Raw genomic sequence first — 22,090 nt, forward strand, 5'->3', positions numbered from 1 at the left:
ATATGGTGTGTGTTCTCCTGTCACAGCCTGAGGAACAGACAGTGAACCTGTCTCTCAATAATAATAATACGGTGTGTGATCTCCTGTAATTCATCCATCATGCCAAAAAAGCTCTTTAAACTTAAGTGGGAAACGAGCACCAGCAGAATGGAGGACAGAGCAAGATGGGAGCACAGAACAGACAGGAGTAGGGATAGGAGAGCAAGCACAGGAGGCAGAGGGAGAAAAAGGCTCTCTAGAAATGCAAACAGACGCCCCAAGAAACTCTCCTCACACAGTGGGTGTGGATCCAATGTTTATTTTTATTAATGGAAAATGGCAGGGATACAACTCTAAGTGGCCGAGATATTTAAGAAAGACGAACAGAACGTACACAGATGCTCTGATATGGTGCAGCTGCACTGTGTAAACTTACCATACAGAAAGGGAGGGGGAGGACAAAAGAAACAAAAACCAAAACTTAATTAAAAATAGAAAGCGAACGTGTTCGGAGACAGTAAAAACAGGGCTAAAAAAAGTCAACGTCGTCAGGAGCGTCGAGGTCACGGTACTCGATGATGGCGCGCGGGTCGCCGCGGATCATCCTGTGGGGGAGGGGGGCAGGAGAGAGACAGACGGGGCGTGAGAGGAGCAGGAAGATCCGTCTCGAATACACCTCCGCAAGGATTTAGCCCCGAGCCTGAGCCTCGGTGGGAGGCGCTCCGGAGACACTGACCTGTTGTTTCGGGGTTTCCCAGGGTATCCCCCCTGTCCTCTGAAGGAGTCGTAGTTCCCCCGGCCGCCCCCATACTGGTTCGGTGGGTACGGAGGGCCCCCTCCTGGACAGAGAAAGGCAGTGCGGGTCAGTGATCTGCTACAGCAGGAACGGTCAACTGAATCCCTGCATTACAGCCTGCCATCACCCTGCACACTGCTTCCCCACACACACGGAGCACAGGGAAGGCCACAGGCGAGACCACCCAGCCAGTTTGGTTTTCAAACCAGCTGCAGCTATCGGCTTCAACAACTGGCTTCGGTGGACTGCTTGTGCCCCACTCCCACCACCCTTTGTGTAAGGAGAGGATCTGTTGTTGGTCTTCAACACCCTTCACTCACAGAAGGCCGTTTTGCTGTAGCCGGTACAGCCTACGGGGACCTGAGAAACTGATTTGTTTGGAGGGCTTGAAGCCGCTCCACGCCATCAGGGTCATGATGGGGACTTTCTAACAAGGCAGCTTCATGGACAGACGGTTGCTGCCGATAAGCGGCAGAACCCGTGTGCCTATATGGGCCTCCGGACCAGACAAGACCGGCGGCATTTCAACGTAAACCCTTACCTCCGTAGCCCAGGACTGGCGGACGGGGCTGGCCGTATCCCATCAGCCCCTGGGGCGACTGGTGGGGGTATGGCAGCCCTGGGCTGAGCACGCCTGTCGGAGAGAGTCACAGTTCAGTGCTTCTGAGCTTCCTGACGCCCGAGGGTTTTTACACACAGTAGACGCACAGTACAGCCTTCACAGCGCTTAACAAAATAATGAACTTCCCGCACGTCAGCCACCTGCGTGCAAATCCAGTTCCCAGCGACCGCGCGGCGCTGCTGCGCGCGGGGGGGCAGTGAGGAGGAGGAAGACGGTGGCGAAGAAGACTCACCCTGGCCAGGCCCGGGGGGCGGCGGGGCCTTGATTTCGGGCAGGGAGGGGCGCTTGGCGTCCATCAGGAAGTTGTTGAAGAAGAGCACCTCCTTCTTCACCTCCTCGATCTTCTCGCCGTGCTTGTTGAAGATGTGCTTGCGCACGAACTCGGGGCCCTGCGGGGACAGGAACCCGTGTGAGCCGTGCTGTTGTGGGGGTGCCCCGAGCCCCCGCTGGTGCCGAGAGCTTCGCTATCGTCCCACCGCCCTTCGCTGGGCTCGCGCCCCGCGGCCGCGCTGCAGGCCGACAGGGAGGGGGCAGCGGGGGGCGCCGGCGAGCACGCACCTTGAACTTCTTGCCGCTCAGGGGGCACAGCCACTTGTCCTTGCCCAGCTCCTGCGTGTTGGCCGAGACGAACTTCTCCACCTCCTGCTCCGGGACCTTGCGGCCCATCTTCACGGCCTCCTCCTCGGACAGTGACTCCCGCACATTGAAGAGAGGGGTCAGCTTCTCCTCGAAGGTCTTCTGCCACTCGGCCACTGCAGAGGAGGAGGAGGAGGAGGAAGGGTCAGGGACGGACGTGCCGCCAAGCACATGAGGAGGAGTTTGGGGGGAGGGAGTAGTACACTGAGTAGCCTATGAGTAGTATGGGAGTAGGCTTCACCCATGCATGATGTGGTTGGGAGGGAGGGGGGTAGTACACTGGGAGTAGTGTGCAAGTTGGTCTAACCCTCACAATGCATGATGTGGTTTGGGGGGAGGGAGTAATAACTGTGAGTAGTGTGGGAGAAATCCTCACCTGCACCACGTGTGCAGTGGTTTGGGAAGAGGAAGTAGTAAACTGTGTGTAGTATGTGAGTATGCCTTACACTCTTGTGCAGTTCAGGGGGAGGAGAGTAGTACACTGCGAGTAGTGTGATGCAGTTCAGGGGGAGGGAGTAGTACACTAGGAGTAGTGTGATGCGGTACGGAGGGCGGGAGTAGTGTGTGAGTAGGCCTCACCCTCGCCGTGCGTGATGCGGTTCGGGGGGATGGGCCCTCGGACGTGGATGATGCCACAGCGGTTGGGCATCTCGTCCTCGCTGGGGTACTCGCAGGTGTTGTAGTAGTCGATGGAATGAACAATGCGCAGGTACAGCAGGAGACGATCCAGCACCTGCGTTACAGAAGATAGAGCGTGGATCCAGGGTGCAAAACATGTGAAACTTTGCCACTAAGACACATCAGAGCGCGTTACAGCACGACACACCCCGACCTTTGCCAGCCTGTCGTCTCTCTGCACAGTGCGATACAGCACGACACACACTGACCTTGGCCAGCCTGTCGTCTCTCTGCACAGTGCGATACAGCAGGACACACCCCGACCTCGGCCAGCCTGTCGTCTCTCTGCACAGTGCGTTACAGCACGACACACCCAACCTTGGCCAGCCTGTCGTCTCTCTGCACAGTGTGTTATAGCACGACACACCCCGACCTTGGCCAGCCTGTCGTCTCTCTGCACAGTGTTTTATAGCACGACACACCCCGACCTTGGCCAGCCTGTCGTCTCCCTGCACAGTGTTTTATAGCACGACACACCCCGACCTTGGCCAGCCTGTCGTCTCCCTGCACAGTGTTTTATAGCACGACACACCCCGACCTTGGCCAGCCTGTCGTCTCCCTGCACAGTGTGTTATAGCACAACACACCCCGACCTTGGCCAGCCTGTCGTCTCTCTGCACAGTGTTTTATAGCACGACACACCCCGACCTTGGCCAGCCTGTCGTCTCTCTGCACAGTGCGATACAGCAGGACACACCCCGACCTTGGCCAGCCTGTCGTCTCTCTGCACAGTGCGATACAGCAGGACACACCCCGACCTTGGCCAGCCTGTCGTCTCTCTGCACAGTGTGTTATAGCACAACACACCCCGACCTTGGCCAGCCTGTCGTCTCTCTGCACAGTGCGATACAGCAGGACACACCCCGACCTTGGCCAGCCTGTCGTCTCTCTGCACAGTGCGATACAGCAGGACACACCCCGACCTTGGCCAGCCTGTTGTCTCTCTGCACAGTGCGATACAGCAGGACACACCCCGACCTTGGCCAGCCTGTCGTCTCTCTGCACAGTGTGTTATAGCACAACACACCCCGACCTTGGCCAGCCTGTCGTCTCTCTGCACAGTGTGTTATAGCACAACACACCCCGACCTTGGCCAGCCTGTCGTCTCTCTGCACAGTGCGATACAGCAGGACACACCCCGACCTTGGCCAGCCTGTCGTCTCTCTGCACAGTGCGATACAGCAGGACACACCCCGACCTTGGCCAGCCTGTCGTCTCTCTGCACAGTGTGTTATAGCACAACACACCCCGACCTTGGCCAGCCTGTCGTCTCTCTGCACAGTGCGATACAGCAGGACACACCCCGACCTTGGCCAGCCTGTCGTCTCTCTGCACAGTGCGATACAGCAGGACACACCCCGACCTTGGCCAGCCTGTCGTCTCTCTGCACAGTGCGATACAGCAGGACACACCCCGACCTTGGCCAGCCTGTCGTCTCTCTGCACAGTGCGATACAGCAGGACACACCCCGACCTCGGCCAGCCTGTCGTCTCTCTGCACAGTGTGTTATAGCACGACACACCCCGACCTTGGCCAGCCTGTCGTCTCTCTGCACAGTGCGTTACAGCACGACACACACTGACCTTGACCAGCTTGTCGTCTCTCTCCACGGTGATCTCCGCAGGGTTGCCCTCCTTCACGCCCTCCTCCGGCTCCCCGCCCCCGGCGCTGCCCAGCAGCTCCTCCTCCTCGGCGCTCACCTCCTCGATCAGGTAGTCCGTGATGTTCTTCAGGATCGGGTTCTGGGCCGGCAGCTGCAGGCGGCGGGAGAGGAGACATGGCGTGAGCCTGGCGGCAGGAAGAGGGGCGCTGCGGACGGGCCGCGAGGCGACGCGCGGCGGGGCGCTGACCTCCAGCAGCGAGCTCTCGCCGCGCTCCCTCGGCGCTCCCCACAGCCTCTCCCGCTCGTCCAGCGCGTGGATCAGCTTGGCCGCCAGCTTGATGTCATTGCGCAGGACCTGCTTGTGCTGCGTGATGCCGTTCACGTTCCTCACGCGGCGCGCCAGATCCCTGTTCACACCCGGGCTGAGCTCACAGTCTCGCAGCTGCAGAGAGAGAGGGGTTAATACAGACCCACTGGACACTACAGTCCATTAACACTGCACTGAGAGAGAGAGGGGTTAATACAGACACACTGGACACTACAGTCCATTACCACTGCACTGAGAGAGAGGGGTTAATACAGACACACTGGACACTACAGTCCATTACCACTGCACTGAGAGAGAGGGGTTAATACAGACACACTGGACACTACAGTCCATTAATACTGCACTGAGAGAGAGAGGGGTTCATACAGACACACTGGACACTACAGTCCATTAACACTGCACTGAGAGAGAGGGGTTAATACAGACACACTGGACACTACAGTCCATTAACACTGCACTGAGAGAGAGAGGGGTTAATACAGACACACTGGACACTACAGTCCATTACCACTGCACTGAGAGAGAGGGGTTAATACAGACACACTGGACACTACAGTCCATTACCACTGCACTGAGAGAGAGGGGTTAATACAGACACACTGGACACTACAGTACATTAACACTGCACTGAGATAGAGGGGTTAATACAGACACACTGGACACTACAGTACATTAACACTGCACTGAGAGAGAGGGGTTAATACAGACACACTGGACACTACAGTCCATTACCACTGCACTGAGAGAGAGGGGTTAATACAGACACACTGGACACTACAGTCCATTACCACTGCACTGAGAGAGAGGGGTTAATACAGACACACTGGACACTACAGTCCATTAATACTGCACTGAGAGAGAGAGGGGTTCATACAGACACACTGGCCACTACAGCACATTAACACTGCCCTGAGAGAGAGGGGTTAATACAGACACACTGACTGGACACTCCAGTCCATTACCACTGCAATGAGAGGGAGGGGTTAATACAGACACACTGGACACTACAGTCCATTAACACTGCACTGAGAGAGAGGGGTTAATACAGACACACTGGACACTACAGTCCATTAACACTGCACTGAGAGAGAGGGGTTAATACAGACACACTGGACACTACAGTCCATTAACACTGCACTGAGAGAGAGGGGTTAATACAGACACACTGGACACTACAGTACATTAACACTGCACTGAAAGAGAGGGGTTAATACAGACACACTGGACACTACAGTCCATTAACACTGCACTGAGAGAGAGGGGTTAATACAGACACACTGGACACTACAGTCCATTAACACTGCACAGAGAGAGAGAGGGGTTCATACAGACACACTGGACACTACAGTCCATTAACACTGCACAGAGAGAGAGAGGGGTTCATACAGACACACTGGACACTACAGTCCATTAACACTGCACAGAGAGAGAGGGGTTCATACAGACACACTGGACACTACAGTCCATTAACACTGCACTGAGAGAGAGGGGTTAATACAGACACACTGGACACTACAGTACATTAACACTGCACTGAGAGAGAGGGGTTAATACAGACACACTGGACACTACAGTCCATTAACACTGCACTGAGAGAGAGGGGTTCATACAGACACACTGGACACTACAGTACATTAACACTGCACTGAGAGAGAGAGGGGTTAATACAGACACACTGGACACTACAGTCCATTAACACTGCACTGAGAGAGAGAAGGGTTAATACAGACACACTGGACACTACAGTCCATTAACACTGCACTGAGAGAGAGAAGGGTTAATACAGACACACTGGACACTCCGGTCCATTAACACTGCACTGAGAGAGAGGGGTTCATACAGACACACTGGACTCACCCGGATGTTCTGCAGGTTCCAGCAGGTCTCCTTGATGTTGACGCTGCGGTCGAAGGTCACCCAGCAGCGCCGGTAGAACCTGAGAGAGACAGGAAGGCAGGTACAGGGCTGTTACTGAGGCCGGGGACCCGGAAACTAAAACACCTCCAGGTAGGAACAGGTGCAGGAGACTCACCTGCGCTCAGGCTGGGGTTCTGACAGGGCCACTCGCATAAACCCAGGATACCGCCGACACAGCTGCGGGGGAGACAGGAGGGTGAGACAAGGGGAGGGGATTTCAAAGGCTGAGATCCCAGCGTGCTAAGTCTTTCAAAACAGTAATCAGAGCTTCAGAACTGGCAGGATGAGGGATTTCTGCAGCAGGACTGAAGATACAGGGGGCAGTACAAGCGCCTGCTAGCTTTGGTAACCGAGTTACTGGGGCTCAGTGACCATCAGTCATGGGGAGTTTAAAAGGGAGGATTAATGTAGAACTGACAACATGCGGTGCTTCTAAATCATGGTCAAGCAGCAAGGTGGCAGCACCAAGACAGCACTGACAGACACTTACTGCAATGATCCCTGCTGTAGCGATGCAGAGACACAGCTAGAGGGCAGTGCAGAGACTGGCAGTGTTCAGAGGCAACGGACTCACTGCAATGATCTCTGCTGCAGGGATGGAGAGACAACTACAGGGCAGTGCAGAGGCAGCCTGGGGGGTGTTCAGGGGCGACAGGGACTCACAGCAACAATCTCTGCTTTGGAGATGGTAGGGGCGATGCTCCTCATGAACAAGGAGCAGGTCTTGTGCAGCGGCCGGGGGGGCGGTATCTCCACCTCCTTCTCCTTCACTTTCTTCTCCTCCCTCTCTCGCTCTCTCTCCTTCTCCCGGTCCTTTAGCTTCTCCTCCTTCCTCTCCTTCACCACCACTGAGAAGATTTGAAACATACTCAGTCCAGCTCATCTGGATCTTCACATTCACACTCATCACCATCAGATCTGTAGAGTCTGTAAGACAGTCAGTCCAGCTCATCTGGATCTTCACATTCACACTCATCACCATCAGATCTGTAGAGACTGTAAAGACACTCAGTCCAGCTCATCTGGATCTTCACATTCACACTCATCACCATCAGATCTGTAGAGACCGTAAAGACAGTCAGTCCAGCTCATCTGTATCTTCACATTCACACTCATCACCATCAGATCTGTAGAGACTGTAAAGACAGTCAGTCCAGTGCTACATATTCTACAGCAGTGGTCTGTAGAGCCCCAGCCCAGTATGTCTTCTAGGCTCGCCTGCATCAGTAGCTCCCAGACTGGGAACACCTGTAAGCTACGGATCAATTAGGCGGGTAATTAGCTCGGCTGCCAGCAGGGGAGCTCTGGTCCCTGAGGACTGAAGGGATTTTACATCTTATTCCAAACGATCTCCAATAGCTTTCGGTATTGATGATCTGATGGCAACTCCAGAGACTGTGGCTCTGCAGCAGACTCACCCTCCTCCTTCTCCTCATCCTCCTCCTCGTCCTCCCTTTCCTCATCTCTGGCCGGTTTCTCACTCCCGGATTCCGAGTCGGAGTCGCTGTCAGAGGCGCTGGGCTCATCCTCGCTGTCTCCGCTGCGCTTCCTCTTCCTCTTCTTGCTCAGCTGCGAGGAAGACCACGGGGAGGTGGGGGTTAAAGCAAACCACTGCTCCTGTGCCCCACTGCTGCTCTACGCGGAGGACAGTCTGCCAGCGTGGTCTGGACCGCAGCGGGAGGCCCGGGCCCGGAAGGTGACGGCCGCCTCGCCGCGAGAGGGCGGTGTCCAGACCGAGCCGCAGGGAACACGTACCTTCTTGGGCTCGGACTCTTCCTTCGCGCTGGACTTCTCCCCCTGCTCCTCTTCTCCTCCTTTCTTCAGCTTCTCCTCCCCACTGCCTCCCCCGCTCTCGCCCTGGGGCAGAAAGGACACAAACGTCAGAACCGGAGAGGTCGCGTGCAGCCCGTGCGCTTGGTCAGGAGCCCGTATGAGGCCCGCGCTGGGGAGCCCCGGATCCCTGCAGGTTTTGAAGGTCCTTTTAAAGCAGCACCACCCGAAGAGCTGGGAGAAGCCGTCCGATTGCGGCAGATAAGCCTGCGATGAGCTCACTGAACGAGCTGGGTTAGAACTAAAACCTGCAGAGACACGCCTCGATCCCTCGATCCCATCTTCCTGCCAGGAACTGGCTCCAACGGCACAGCTCTGTGTCAAAGGCCCTTGTGTCCCCTGCTCCCTGTCTGGGTTACCTTTTTCTCCTTGTCCTCTTTGTCAGCGGGGGGCTTCCGCTCGCTGTCCCCACCGCGCGTCTCCTCCCTCTTGGCCGGCTCGGCTGCCCCCCCGGCCCCGCCCCCGCCCCCGCCCCGCTCCTCCTCTTCCTCCGTGGGCTGCTCCAGGATCCGCAGGTCGTTCTCCGTCCCCCCCTCCATCTTGATCACAGCTGGGACCGAGCGAGAGAGAGAGGCTGGTAAAAGAAGGGACTGCAGCATCACTAGTAAACTAGTGACACAAGCGCGCACTGCAGCAGCGCGGCGCTCTCTAAAGCGGAAGGTTGCGGGTTCAAATCCCAGGAAACACACTGCTGCCGTCCCCCTGAGCGAGGTGCATCACCTGTCCTGCTCCAGTAGAACACCCGGCTCTACAAAAGGCTGCAAACCTTGAGTCGCTCCGGTTGCATTTCCCAATTTCTTTCCACCAAATCAGAAAACAGTACAAACACAAAAGAGCACAGCACACCCCACTCCCTCTCCAGCCCTCATGATGATGGCAGGCGCCCGGCTGTCCCAGGAGCCCCCCCCACCCCCGCCACCCCTGTCCCCCTCCTCGTACCGGCGTCCAGGATCTTGATGATGGCTGGCGCGCGGTCGATGTCCAGGGAGATGTTGTCCAGCCAGCCGTTCTCCAGCAGGTACATGAAGACGCCCAGGCGGTTCTGCAGGGCGCTGTGGGCCTCCGCCTTCCTGCGGCCGACCTCGTCGGGGTGGTACTTGGACCGGAACCTGAAAACCCATAAGAACCCGAGCAGGCCGGGCCGAGCCGGGTCAGGGGCGGGAGTAGGGAGAAGGAAAGGGAGAGACGCCTTGTGAGAAATCGCGGGATTGGTGCAGGAATAAATCATTACTCCTCTACAGAGGCCAGGTGCTGGAGTTAGTCAGTTTAAGCTGCAAATTTTATACAGAGCGACTCTGGGAGACCAATGGGGGGCTGGACGAGCAACGGTATCCTTAGCAAAGGAGGTTCAGGGTCTTGCTTTGGGAGGACAGGAGGGATCCGTTTAAAAATCAGATCCACCCCCGAACCCGCCTGATCTCTGCACTGACAAACAGAGGCCTGGTGCTCCAGGGTCCTACCTGCACCACCACACCCCCCCCCAGGCAAGATCCAAACCTCCTCGTGTCCCGTCTGTTGGACCGGCCCACGATCTGGCCGGCGGTACCACAGCTCTGCCCGCCCCCCCGGTCTCCCAAGACCCGGTCTGGATTAGAGACACTGCTACGCTGGAATTACGTGTGGGAGGATTCAGCTGCTGGACAAGTCTGACAAACTGCGCACCTGTGTTCCCCACCACCCATGACTTAAGCTCACAGAGTACAGGCCACTAGAGGAATGGCTTGAAAAAGTAAAAAAGAAACAAAATCCCCAACAACACTGAGCGCTGCTACTCACACGCACGCTCTCTCTCACTCTCTCGAACACAGGCTCTCCGTCTCAGGGACCCAGGCATGCATTATTCCTAATTCCTCCTGATTACAGTCCGAGTTTCTGCGGAAGGACAGAGTCGGGGCTTCCCAGTAATATCTGGACTTCAGAGGGGGATGCTCTCTGGAGCCTGGGGCGGGACGCGTGCTGGCAGAGGACGGGTCTGCTTGCGCTTCTCGACACGCGGACAGACGGGAGAGCTCACTGGTGCAGGCAAGGGGCGATACACGCACTCGCACAAACAACAGGGCCGCAAGAAACGAAAACGGAACTTGCCGTTCGGGGAGGCAAATGAGCACCGCCGCCGAAACAGACTCCCACTGCCAAGCGGTCCGATCCACTCCGGGTTTTACCGGTCGCAGAAAGGCTCCTTTAAGCCCCTGCTTTGCCGCTTCAGTGGGACAAGTTTGGACGCAAGGCTCCTGCGCCTGGTAAAACCCGGAGCAGACCGGAGTGCTACGGAACGGGACTGCGATGGGCGTTTCTGGGTCAGCGGCGTCTCCCGTGTCTCAGCCTCTCGGTCTCGGCCCCCGAGGACAGATCTACAATATACTGGGAAGCCCTGATCTCGCCCCACCTCATCGCTTAAAAAAAAATTGCCCAACAATTAAAGCAATATTGAGGAAGACAAAAAAAAAACTAGTAACTGAAAGAAACAGTATAAGAATACAAAGAACAAGAGATGTGCCACGTTCTCGCCCAATTTACCTTTGTGTTTACAACACACATTTACTGAGAGAGGGGCGCTTCTGCCCCTCGGCGCCGATCACACTTTCCAAGGCTCGCCCAATTTTGTGAGTTGTGGGAGAGATAGGGTCTGTTTGTTTTTTGTTTTTTTTTTGATGGGGAAGGGAGGAGGGCACCTTTGGTTCTGTGGTCTGGGTTTGGTTTTGGAAAGAAACGCGGCGAACGGCCCTGTCTGACTAAAAGCCCTGGCACTGTGGTTTCTAGAGCGCTGCATTGTGCGCAGCGACAGCCCTGTCTGCCTGAACGCCCGGCTCCCTCGAGGACTCCTGCAGATCTGACTGTGTGTTTGGCATCTTCCACAGCCTTGATTGTGGAGGAGGAGGAGGAGGAGGAGGAGGGTGAAGGAAAGGAAGGAGGGAGGGAGGGGAGGGGAGGGGGAGAAGGGAGGTTGCAGTCAATTTGAACAAAAGAAAAAATGAAAATTAAAAAGAATTATATACAGTCACAATCCTGGACACTGACACAGTGATCACCTCGTTTATTTTGTTAAGACAGCTGCAGGTACGAAGTACTGGCCCTCCCCCTGGCCTGACACAGGCATGGTTACTCCCTGGTCGAATGATGCAGGTGATGTCTTGTTGCTGGAACCTTCGGCGGCTGCTGGTACGAGGTTCAATTTGACTCGTTAAGACTCTGGCGGGGGGGGGGGGGGGGCGGGGGGAGGGGACTGCGGCCTGCAGCTGTTCAAACACAGTGGTATCTCTCCAGCATCCCGACCCTAAACTCAACTTTACCCTCTACCTCAGATCCTATCCTAACCCCCCTAATTCTCCAGCCCTAACCCCTAGCGTGACCCCAAACGCGTGTGTGGGTGCGGTGCAAGAAAACACGCCTCGCTGGCCACGTGAGGCCCAGGCTTCAGTCGGCACGCTAACTCCTGACAGGTGCTGCTGGCACGTCCCCATAGTGGAAGTGACTAGCCCACCGTCAACAACATACCAGCACTCCAGATTTATTACAGAGTGCTTGCCTCTCAGTAGGAACAGTATGAGAATCCATGGGAATTTCCCACAAATACAGAAAAGAACACGTGTGAGTGCGTCAGCTCACTACCCAGCCTCCTCTCCAGCTCTCCCTGCCCCTCCACGCGGCTCTCTCGGGGTGCGGTGTGATGTCTGCTGTTCCCTCCCTCCGTTCCTCTCGGCGTGCAGTGCACTAAATGCTGTTCCCTCTCTCTGCCTCTTCTGGTGTGTGATGTGATGCTCATCAATCCCTCCCTGCCTTTCTTGCGGTGCCCTATCCGGTGTTCCCTTTCTATGCGGCTCTCAACGTGCGGTGCGCTGTCTGCTGTTCACTCCCTCTGCCCGTCTCGGAGCGCAGCGCGCCGACTACCGTTTCCTCCCCCTGCCTTTCTCGGCCTGCTGTGCGCTGCCTGCCCGTCCCTCCCTCTGCCCGTCTTGGCACCCAGCTCGCCGACTGCCGTTCCCTGCCTCTGCCTCTCTCGGCGTGAGGTGCGCTGCCTTACCACTCTTCGTCCTTGTGCGCCAGGAAGAAGTCCTGCATCTGCTGCCGGCGGAAGTCCAGCTTGTAGTCGTTATAGCGCTTGACCGCCTCGGTCTCGTCCACGGAGTCGTCCAGGGACAGCAGGAACTCCTTGAAGCTCTTCATGACGGGCGCCGGGGGGCCCAGCTCCAGGTCGTGCACGTTGCCCAGCCTGCCGGATGACGGGGATTGGTGGGGAGAAACAGGACACGCAAGGGCAGGATAAAAAAGAAGCACGGGATGAGTTACTGGGGATCCCCTCAGCGGCCCCCTGTTCCTGCAGCAGCTGCAGCGCGGTTCCGGGGTGCAACGAGCAGTAACTGCTGCCTAGAGCTGCACCCGCAAGTCGCCAGCAGGCCTTCCCGCCCCACCCCACCCCCAGCGCAGGAGCCCGCCCCCCTCACCTGGCCTGGATGGGAATGCCATGATGCGGCTGCATGAGGTGGATATCGGGGTGTCCCCAGGGCTGGGGGGGGGCGTAGCTGGGGCCCCCGCCGCCCCCATACGGCAGGTCATACCCTCCGCCGTGATACGGGTCTCCGCCGTGGTCGTCCCTGAAAGAGACAGAGGCAGCGCTGAGCAGAGCATTGGGCACCACTGCACACGACACGAGCGGGGAGAGAGAGAGAGAGAGAGAGACCAGGGTCACGTGGCAGGAAACGGCCTCACCAGTCCCTCCTCATGCGTTTCTGCTGTGGGCTCAGGTCGTGCCGCGGCGGGGAGAACCTCTCCCGGCGCCCCCGGTCGTAATCGCGGTACTCCCCACGACTCCGCCGCTCCCTGCCCCGGTCCCACTCCCTGCGAGGAGAGAGAGAGAGAGGAGCACGTGAGCTCGCCCTGGCGCACACTCGGGACAGCCTCGGGCCCCCTGGAGTCCGGAGAGGCCCCAGGCTCGCCCAGTTCAAGACTCAGAGCTGCGCTGTGTACCCCCACCTCCCCCAAAACACAACGTTAAACACTCTGCTTGCTCTTCACACACCTCCTGACCCATCCGACAGAGCAACAGCTTCAAGAAGACGCCTGGGCTGCCTGTTCCAGCCTCCTACTGCCCTTTGTGCAAAGCAGTCTTCTCAATTGTGCTCTCACTTGTTTCTATTCAAGGCAGCCTTGGGATCCCTGAAGAATCGGCAATAGCAAACACTGACACAGAACAAAGGCTGCAGAGGACAGGAGGTTTTTTTAACACACCAAGTCAGGATCACCAACAAAGCACAGCCCAGAGGACACGTGTGTACTGAGAAGTGTACTGAGCATTAGTAACAGGAGACTCTTTACACAAAGAGTGGTGGGTGCCTGTAACAAGCTGCCCAGGCATGTTTGTAGCAGCAGATTCCCTGGGATCAATGACTGGTAAGCAGAGGAAAGTGGAGATGATCTAATTGTTCAATCGATCCACAGTTATCTCCCAGAATCCAGGTGTCTCAGGCTTCCTGGAGACCACGACCTCCGTGGCTGGCAGCGCACCCCCCCCCCCGCCCCGTGACCCCTGACCTGTCGTTCCAGTCGTCCCGGCGCCGGTCCTCCCTCTCCCGGGACCGGTCGTAGTCACTCCGCTCACGCCGGAACTTGTCGCGCCGCCGGCGGTCGTATTCGTCATCGCTGTCAGCCATCGTCCTGCCCGGCCCGATCTGCACAGCGCACACGGACGACGCGCCTGGGAGACGAAACAGTGGCGGGATGAGGCAAGGGGCAGTCAAGACGTCACCCAAGTGCACAACAGCTGCCAAAACACACGAATGCGAACAGAGGAGAACAGAATGCTGGAGGCCGCAGGGTAACTCCAGCAGCCCAAAACACTGCTCTCTCAGCGCCATCTTCTGGTCCAAGTCACTCAAATAAAACTACTTGGACTGTTTTCCAGGACACATCAGCAAGCCGCTTGATCGCACGCCAGGCTCTCTCCCAAACGCGCAGCTCCTGGCTAACTCACAGTGAAGTTTCACATCTCTGCCAAAAACAGAGGAGACCCAGCCAGAACCTGCCCACAGCCTCTCTTAAGGTCATGAGACTGTGGCCTCTTAAAACAACCGTCTCCAGGGGTTTAACTTCCACTCTGTGAGCGCTCTGCGCCCTGTACCTCTTCCCCACTGCCCGCTTCAGCTACGCGAGCCTCTCGGTTTAAAAGTGCACCGTGCTGGCCACACACAGGTGAAGACCAATCGCTCATAACCTGCACTGAGTAGTCATGCTCGAAACGACTCCCTCTCTCGGAAAGAGAAATTCACAACAGGCAAACGAAACTACCCCAACCCCACCGAGGAAGCGAATTCGGGACTGCGGACAAGCGGCGCTCCTTTACACAAAGAGTGGTGGGGGTCCGGAACAAGCTGTCCCCGCCCTCTTTCAAGAAACAGCAAAGACAGGATGAATGTGTTCCCTCTCCTCCCCCATCTCCCACACCTGTAAACTTCCTGCGGTACCGTCAACTTTCACATAAGAAATATGGCGGTCCTGAAAACTTCAGTGTCCCCCCTGCGAAGCGAATGAGCCCACCACTAACCTTCCAGTGTTGCACAGAAACCAGAGAAAAAAAAACCCAGGCCGGTACCGGGGGGCAGAGCCCGGTAGGTTCGGCGACCGCGGGCTCTGCCAGTAAAAGCCGAAGCCCCACGTCATTCATTCATTCGCTCCGCTGCCACACAAAAGACGGCCGCAGCGATCACTCGCGCCGAGACACTTTCCCGATCAACTTCCTCTTAACCGCGAACAACACTGCGTGCACCGTGAAACACCGTCCGTATCGAGCTGCTTTCGGCGCCCACGAGTACAATGCCGCGGCCTCTTCCGTCTCGCAGCCCGGGCGGCTGCAGCAGGAACACACACGGCCCAGAGGGCTCTCTGCACCCGCTGCGCCTTCTCACGGGAGCCGTTCCCTCCAGGTCATTCAGAAACTGGAAGTGTCCAAGCTGCGTTTCGCCCTCTTTTCCCGGACAAACTGCACAGAAGCCGCCTTCACCCGCGGAATCTTACACTGGTTTCCACCGCCTCCGCTTCCAGAGCCACCGCCGCCTCCGAGCTCATCTACCCCTGCAGAGTCAACATCCCAGACCGCGGCTTCGCCGGTAGATCCCAAGGCCTTAACTTACCCCCAATAAAACAAAACATGACTTATTTTTCGATAACTTACCCGCTCGGCTTAAGTCCCGGGAAAACCTTCGTACCTCCAGAGAAAGGCGATAATTTCTTAATTAATTAAATTCCCACCGCGTCGCAATCCTTCCTCCCACTCCTCCAGCGGGCCTACAGCGCGAGAGAAGACCCGGATGTGGCCTCTAGCGAAGTCTTGGTCCCCTCCCCTTCGCCCGCACCATCAGCCCACAGCGCCCCCTAGCGCCCGGAGGTCTGCATGGCCTTTACGGCTGAAAAAAGGTGCAATATTAAATCACACGCTTAGAAGTCCCGACAAGCCTCAGCACCAGTGTTTGATATGCTTGAAGCTACTACAATTAAAATTGAACAGAAAATGATTTTATACATGTTTCAAGGATAATCAGATGCATTCACAGAATAATGATTCAGCTACAGTGACTCAGGACTTCAATGAAAAAAAAAACGTCATGACAGTCGTAAAAAATATTTTCCATTCATGCAAAGGAAAACTTTGCAGAGTGTGTGCTTTGAATCTGGCCAGAATTCTATTTTTCAGCAGCGCACAATTCCCCCCTGAGTCTTTGGGAAACGAGACCTTGCCAGTGTCCCCTAGGCTCTCCAGTCTGTCATCTGTAGACATCAGCCCAGATTCAGGGACAGGTCCCCCAATTGGAAATTGCCCATTTTAAGACCACCAACAAATATTGCAGTCTCTCAGGAGAAAATGAGATACATGGGCCTATTCATTCAGTACAACCCACCCTCTCAGATCACTCACCCTGGGACTCTACACAGAGCCTGACAGGAGAGTGAGGACTGTGCACACCCTCCTCTGACACCCCGTCAGATCACTCACCCTGGGACTCTGCACAGAGCCTGACAGGAGAGTGAGAACTGTGCCCACCCTCCTCTGACACCCCTGTCAGATCACTCACCCTGGGACTCTGCACAGAGCCTGACGGGAGAGCAAGGGCTGAATAGTCCAGCTTGGCAGTAGGATCAGCTGATTTTTTAAATACAAAAAAACACAGCACAGACATGTTTTTTTGAGAAAATATTTTAATTTGTATAAAACCATTGCATAGCATCTGTAGAAGAGTAGGCAGTGGTCTAGGTGGAGTGGGTGTAGTAGGAGGGTGGTTTCACAGCAGGGAAGGGAAATGGGGATTTCAGGAGGACAGTGGATTTATTTACAGTGATAGAAAAGGCAAATTGAACTGAAGAGCCCCCTCAAAAAAACAGGGAGATAATGAAATGTAAAAGTGAGCAGGTGAGTAAGAAAGGAAGTTAAAAATCAAATGAAGGGTGCTCAGGGTCAGCTGCTCTTGTAGCACAGCGAAGACTGGGGTGAACATAAGAAACACACTGCCATGGACAGACAGCGGACATCAGGGGGCGCTTCATCACCAGTGTACACAAGGGACTCTCGAAGTCAGTTGTACCGTGTGGGGAGGACTGGGCACTGTGGAGAGATTGGGTCCACACTCAGACAGGGCCATAGGGAGCTGACTGACATGAACAGACAGTGTGGACACTGAACAGTTTCCTACAGTTGTGCTGTACACACCGTATCCACTGCCTGCTGGTCACTCGGACCTGAAGCAGCGCCCCCTGGTGGACTCCATCAGTCCCCATGGCCCCACTCTTGACTATACAGCTGGCTCTAGAGCAGGACCCCCCAGTCCAGGGCTGTCTGACACCTGGGTCTAGCAGGTCCGTCTGAGATCTTACTCCAGTCCAAGATGTAACAATGTATTTGCCCTTTGTTTGTTTTTGAATTGTTGTCAGTTCAGGAACAGTGAAAAGAGATTTTTATTTTTCAATAACAGCGAGAATGTGGAGAGTGGGAAGAAATGACAAAGATCTAGTTGATCAGATCAGTAGTGAAGGGATCACATTAAGCTACCAGGAGTAAAGGTGAAAAGCACCAGTGGGAAATGGGGTACCCAGAAGTGGGATTGAGAAGCCCTACTTGGTAAGATCCAGGATGTGAAATGAGGCTCAGAACAAACAGAATTTGAAACCCCCAGATCGAACCTGAGCCTTGGGGCAGTTTCCTACTCACAGGGGTGCCTTCTGAGAGGGTCAGACTTTAATGGAGGAAGAGGAGGGGAGCAGGACAGTGAGGGATGGGGTGGGCAGGGAGCTTCTGGCAGGTGCTCATTCCCAGAGACAGCTCCTCCTGCAGCGCAGCGCGGCGTGGCTCTCATGCACCCTGACGAATACTCTGGATGATCTGGAAGATGGCTGAGGATAGAACGAGAGGAGGGTCAGAATGAGGAGGGTCAGAGCGCGTCAGAGGTCAGAGAGAGAGGTTGGCGGGTCGGAGAGCGTCAGAGAGAGAGGACAGCAAGTCAGAGAGCATTTAAGAGAAAGGGTGGCAGGTCAGAGAATGAAAGAGAGGATGGTGGGTCAGAGAGAGAGGAGAGCAGGTCAGAGGGGGGGAGGGTCAGAGGTTTTAGGATGAGAGAGCACATTGGCATCAGAGACCTACCAGAGCCGCACACGACGAAGACGAACAGCGCCAGAAGCCAAGGGCCCACCGGAGAGTGGTCCTCACTGACTGTGCGCTGGAACACAGGGAGAGAACAGCATGTCACAGCTGGACTGCAGTATCACCTTATACAGCACGTCACAGATGATATCAACTTAAGGGGCCCAGAGAGCCCTAGTCCAGTCAGTACAGGGTCCCCAGCACTGGTCCAGCCAGTACAGGGTACAGGGGTCTCTGGTCCCACTCGAGTCAGTACGGGGCTCTCCAGCACTGTGTGCAGCGGTATCAATGTATAGCGGCGAGTTTCTGTGTCAGCATCCGTGTGTATCGATGAGTGTGTGTGTCGGTATCGGTGTGTAGCGGGGAGTGTACCGTGGTTTTCTGGACGTGTCCCCGCTGGGTGATGGTCTTGCTATGCTTCTCGTTAGCGACTTTCATCCGCTGCACCGCCGACATACTGAAGCAATACTCAGGCGCCCGCCAGGAAATAAACACGACGGAATAAATATTTTTTTTAAAAGATGAGTTTAAAACCGAAAGCCGGTGACACTGACTAGCGATGTTAAGTAATATTTCGTAAAAGCGTACGATTTCAACCACTCCGAACAGCCCCACACCGAACAGCTGCAACTATGCCAACGGAAAAGGAAGGCGAAGCGAAGGCACACGTGACCAGGGTTCGGGCCCCACACCTGTCACGTGACGAGGGTCTGTCGCTCGTATTTTTTTTAATCACCTATAATACCTCACGTCCTCACGTCCAGGCGACGATTTTAAAGTCTTCTTTCCAAACTCTGTACACGACGTCTTAAGCGACACTTCTTTACGTAAGACTAACTCCTGGACTTGCCAATTTGTCCGTGTGTAAAAAAAAAGAGATACAACGTTTCCTTATTCCGCGTCCGCCTGTTCCAGACACCCACAACTCTTTGTGTAGAGAGGTGTTTCCTGTTCTCTGTTTTCACGTTTCCCCTTACTTACCAGTTGCGGCTCGTGTTCTTGTTTCGCTCCTGAGAGTGAAATGATGCCCTGGTTTTACATCGGAAGCCAGACAGCGGAGGTAAAAGATGTTGCCAACGGGCACCATTTGGAAATAAAAACTCAAGTTACCAGTTTTCATAATCAGAGCCAATACTTTATTCATGTAGCCCAGCGCTACTGCGCACGCTGCAATGGACGTCTTGGGAAACGACGCCTTATGCGCTTTATGCCTTCTTGTTTCTCTTTTTGGAATACTATGTTTTGGAATATAAAGTGGAAATTAATTTGGACAATTGCTGATGGATACTGCCTTACAAAGTTAAATATCATTTAAGATCGTTCATAGACTTTATCCTGTTAGATTGACACGAACAAGATGACTAATGTGTATTTTGTAATAATGAGAAGGAATCTTTGTTAATTTTTTTGTGAATTGCGTATATACAAATTTGTTTTGGCTAGATTAGCAAAACGTTATTGTTAAACTAAATGTCAAATATTGTTAATGTCTAAATGTTAAATTTAGAGATTTAGATATTATTTTATATTTTGTTAGACCTGATTTGGATAAAATATATGTTTTTATTATTAATCTGTGAATCCACAAACGTAAATGGTCTAATACTGCTCCCTCTATTAATGATTTTAAGGTAGAATTCTTTTTTTGTTTAAATTCTATTAGAAATTTGAAGAATCAAAAAGGCAAGACATACAGTGGAAATATGTACAAAGCTTAATTTTCAGCTTTTATAATTGTGAATTCTTCTAGCTGTGAAGTGGGTTAATTTCTGTATCGGTTTTAATATTTTTTCTTCTGTTGATGTATTTCTGATGTTTAAATAAAAACTTAAAAAAAACTGAACATCCTCTCGACGCGTCATGACCGGCGGTAACAGCACAGCGCGTCTGAGTCAGGGCGCCCCCTGCCGGCCGGCCGTGGTCAGCGCAGGCCTGCTCTTGCTGAAGCGGGGGCCTACCTCATCTCCGTGCTCCTCCAGCACGGTCACCCGCAGTTCAGCCATCAGCCGCTCGCAGGCCTCCTCGACACCGCCGTCGGCCGGCGGCTCCGGGCCCCCCGGCCTCCGGGCCCGCAGGATCCGCTCGGTGTTGCTGGGAAGCGTCTTCCCGAGAGAGCGCTGCCCTCCCTCGGCCGACATCCGGGCGAAAACCACAACAACATCAATAATAACAGCAAGCGGTATTCTGTCGGTTGGTTAGTCTGCGGAATTCTAGAACGTTTTTCAAAAAATTGAAAAAACTGCCAATCGCTGCTTATGTTATTCCCATACTGCTATATCGATCCATCTTCTAACCCCTTTATTTAATAGGTTAATAACCACTAATCTATACATTATTTTCTCGTCTTTTTCGCGTTTTCTATGACTCTGTCTTGTCTGTAACTGAATTTTAATGTCCTAATGTTCAAGGCAGGTTGGGCCCATAAGGCAGTTTTTAATTGGACTTCCTACAACTAAATAACGTGGGGATAAACACACCTTTCTGATGTCATGCGTAGAGATCTGTTCCAGAAACCCCTGAGCCTGTAGTATAAGTGTGATATTGAGTACTGCTCTACCGGGCAGCGGATCGTCATGTGACCCACACGGCTACGTCACACGCACAGCGACGCGTTTCATTCAGCGCTTTCCACTTACAGTACACTTGGTACAGTCACAAAAATACGGTGCAAGCAATGTTTCAGTTCTATAGCGCAGCTTTATTGAGGGCAGCCAGTCCAGCGGCCAGCAGGGGGCAGTGCAGCTGAGCTGGCAGCTCCTGCCAGAAGTGCTCCAGCTGTTTCAATGGTGCCTCCTGGTCCTCCTCCTCCTCCTGTGGCGCTTCACACTGGACCTCCTGGCTCGCCTCCTCCTGCGCACTGGACGGGACGCTCGTCTTCGCCTCTTGGCCATGTCTGCGGTCTGTCCGAGAGGCGGCGCTGTGCCCTTTTTAAAGTTTTAGAGGGGTGTGACGTGTAACGTCATCTCTTACGTCACTAACCATCGTTATGACGCTAGTATTTACTTCACCTCATGTAATGAATGGGAGATTGTCGCCGCCCTTCGTTGTGATGGTCAGGTTGCAGGGCTGCAGTGTTGCAGGGCTCCAGGGATCTGGGCTCTCCTCTCCCCCTCTCTCGGACACAGCAGCACCCCCCGGGCCGGTCCACACGCGTTCACGCCTCCTACTGCTCTTGTTACACCGGCAAAGCATGGTCCCGGGAGCTAGATCCAGTATCTGTCCGATACTGGCCACAGAAATCGGGTTCTCCAGTGGCTGTGACTACAGTCGCGGAGCATGCCCGCACGACGAGGAGACCGACAGCAGCAGTTGTGTGTGCGAACAGAGATCACCACACCGCCCTCCCCCCCGGCGAGAGAGCGATAGCCCAGGGAGCTGGGAATGAAAGCACGACGCGTCCAGCTACCGCTTGAGGGTGTGAGTCAAGAGACTTTTTATCGGGGTTGAAGACCGCAGCGTCGTGTCCACATGAACGGAGATCTCAGTTATGGCGAGAGCCACAGCGCCCTCTGGCGGAGAGTCCCCCGCAGAGCAGAGTCGCGCTAGGCGGTGGTGACGGGCCGCCGCCTCTTGCCGAGTCCCCGCAGAGCGGCCGCGGTCCGGACTCGGGGTTTCGGGCTCAGCCTTCTCCTCTTCCGTCCGGACCTGGGCTTGATAAAGCTCTTCGCCTCCATCTCTCTGAGCAGGCGCTGTCTGGGCCTTGCATGCCGCCTGGCGTGCCTCCTGCCGGTGCGCATCCTCAGCTGTTAATTAACTGCGGAGTGATCCCGTGTGCGGGTAACTGCACTGACACCTCAGCCCCGGTGATTACGTAATCTGTCGTCATCGACTACCACTGCGACGCACAGTAGCGCGACTATTGTGACGTAACGCGATTGTTGCACCAGCAGTCTCGTTGGTGTAGCGGCAGGCTTTATCACTCATTAAATTCTACTCGTCGGAATCGACAATTGCAATTTCCTGCAGGAATCTTACGGTTAATCTCTCTAAGTTCTGAAGCCAATGTCTTAAACTTTGCGTCTTCACCCCACAGAGAGCTACAGACCTCGGCGCCAAGACGATGTAGTGTTCAAAGGAGA

At 54.8% G+C, this 22,090-nt stretch overlaps 2 protein-coding genes across 4 annotated transcripts; both read right to left on the reverse strand.

Moving 5' to 3' along the window:
- Positions 1-282: 282 nt before the first annotated feature.
- On the reverse strand, positions 283-15,714 carry srrt (serrate RNA effector molecule homolog (Arabidopsis)). Of its 2 annotated transcripts, XM_088628400.1 has the most exons (20): positions 15,555-15,714; positions 13,919-14,081; positions 13,097-13,225; positions 12,832-12,981; positions 12,411-12,599; positions 9,329-9,498; positions 8,749-8,939; positions 8,315-8,416; positions 7,978-8,128; positions 7,223-7,407; positions 6,675-6,736; positions 6,500-6,578; positions 4,562-4,756; positions 4,295-4,465; positions 2,613-2,766; positions 1,956-2,149; positions 1,630-1,786; positions 1,317-1,409; positions 716-818; positions 283-584 (listed from the first exon to the last, which is right to left on the reverse strand). In XM_088628400.1, the coding sequence occupies exons 2-20, from the start codon at positions 14,035-14,037 to the stop codon at positions 509-511; spliced, it is 2,670 nt and encodes an 889-aa protein (XP_088484526.1). In that variant the 5' UTR covers positions 14,038-14,081; positions 15,555-15,714; the 3' UTR covers positions 283-508. The 2 variants fall into 2 exon arrangements, with proteins under 2 accessions (XP_088484526.1, XP_088484525.1); XM_088628399.1 differs by having other exon boundaries at positions 4,295-4,756.
- Positions 15,715-16,646: 932 nt separating this feature from the next.
- On the reverse strand, positions 16,647-21,788 carry LOC148672614 (uncharacterized). Of its 2 annotated transcripts, none has more exons than XR_015935825.1 (4): positions 19,970-21,788; positions 18,012-18,087; positions 17,583-17,764; positions 16,647-16,979 (listed from the first exon to the last, which is right to left on the reverse strand). XR_015935825.1 is itself a non-coding variant. In XM_088628403.1 (4 exons), the coding sequence occupies exons 2-4, from the start codon at positions 20,147-20,149 to the stop codon at positions 17,724-17,726; spliced, it is 297 nt and encodes a 98-aa protein (XP_088484529.1). In that variant the 5' UTR covers positions 20,150-20,935; positions 21,020-21,787; the 3' UTR covers positions 16,647-17,723. The 2 variants fall into 2 exon arrangements, 1 of the variants encoding a protein (XP_088484529.1); XM_088628403.1 differs by having other exon boundaries at positions 16,647-17,764; positions 19,970-20,935; positions 21,020-21,787.
- Between the last annotated feature and the right edge of the window lie 302 nt (positions 21,789-22,090).

The sequence above is a fragment of the Lepisosteus platostomus genome, chromosome 4, assembly GCF_059453375.1.
Source record: "Lepisosteus platostomus isolate fLepPlt1 chromosome 4, fLepPlt1.hap1, whole genome shotgun sequence".
In the NCBI taxonomy this organism is placed as follows: domain Eukaryota; kingdom Metazoa; phylum Chordata; class Actinopteri; order Semionotiformes; family Lepisosteidae; genus Lepisosteus; species Lepisosteus platostomus.

What these genes read in the sequence shown, in the direction of transcription:
- srrt (XM_088628399.1), bottom strand. Translation starts at nt 14,037, where the DNA reads ATGGCTGACAGCGATGACGAATACGACCGCCGGCGGCGCGACAAGTTC. An exon ending in CATCAAGATCCTGGACGCCG is followed by an intron (nt 8,940 to 9,328) that starts GTACGAGGAGGG and finishes GCTCGGTCCCAG; the next exon opens with CTGTGATCAAGATGGAGGGG. An exon ending in GCCCCCCGGGCCTGGCCAGG is followed by an intron (nt 1,410 to 1,629) that starts GTGAGTCTTCTT and finishes TCTCTCCGACAG; the next exon opens with GCGTGCTCAGCCCAGGGCTG.
- LOC148672614 (XM_088628403.1), bottom strand. Translation starts at nt 20,149, where the DNA reads ATGTCGGCCGAGGGAGGGCAGCGCTCTCTCGGGAAGACGCTTCCCAGC. An exon ending in TGGAGGAGCACGGAGATGAG is followed by an intron (nt 18,088 to 19,969) that starts GTAGGCCCCCGC and finishes CCTGTGTTCCAG; the next exon opens with CGCACAGTCAGTGAGGACCA. An exon ending in CTTCGTCGTGTGCGGCTCTG is followed by an intron (nt 17,765 to 18,011) that starts GTAGGTCTCTGA and finishes TTCTATCCTCAG; the next exon opens with CCATCTTCCAGATCATCCAG.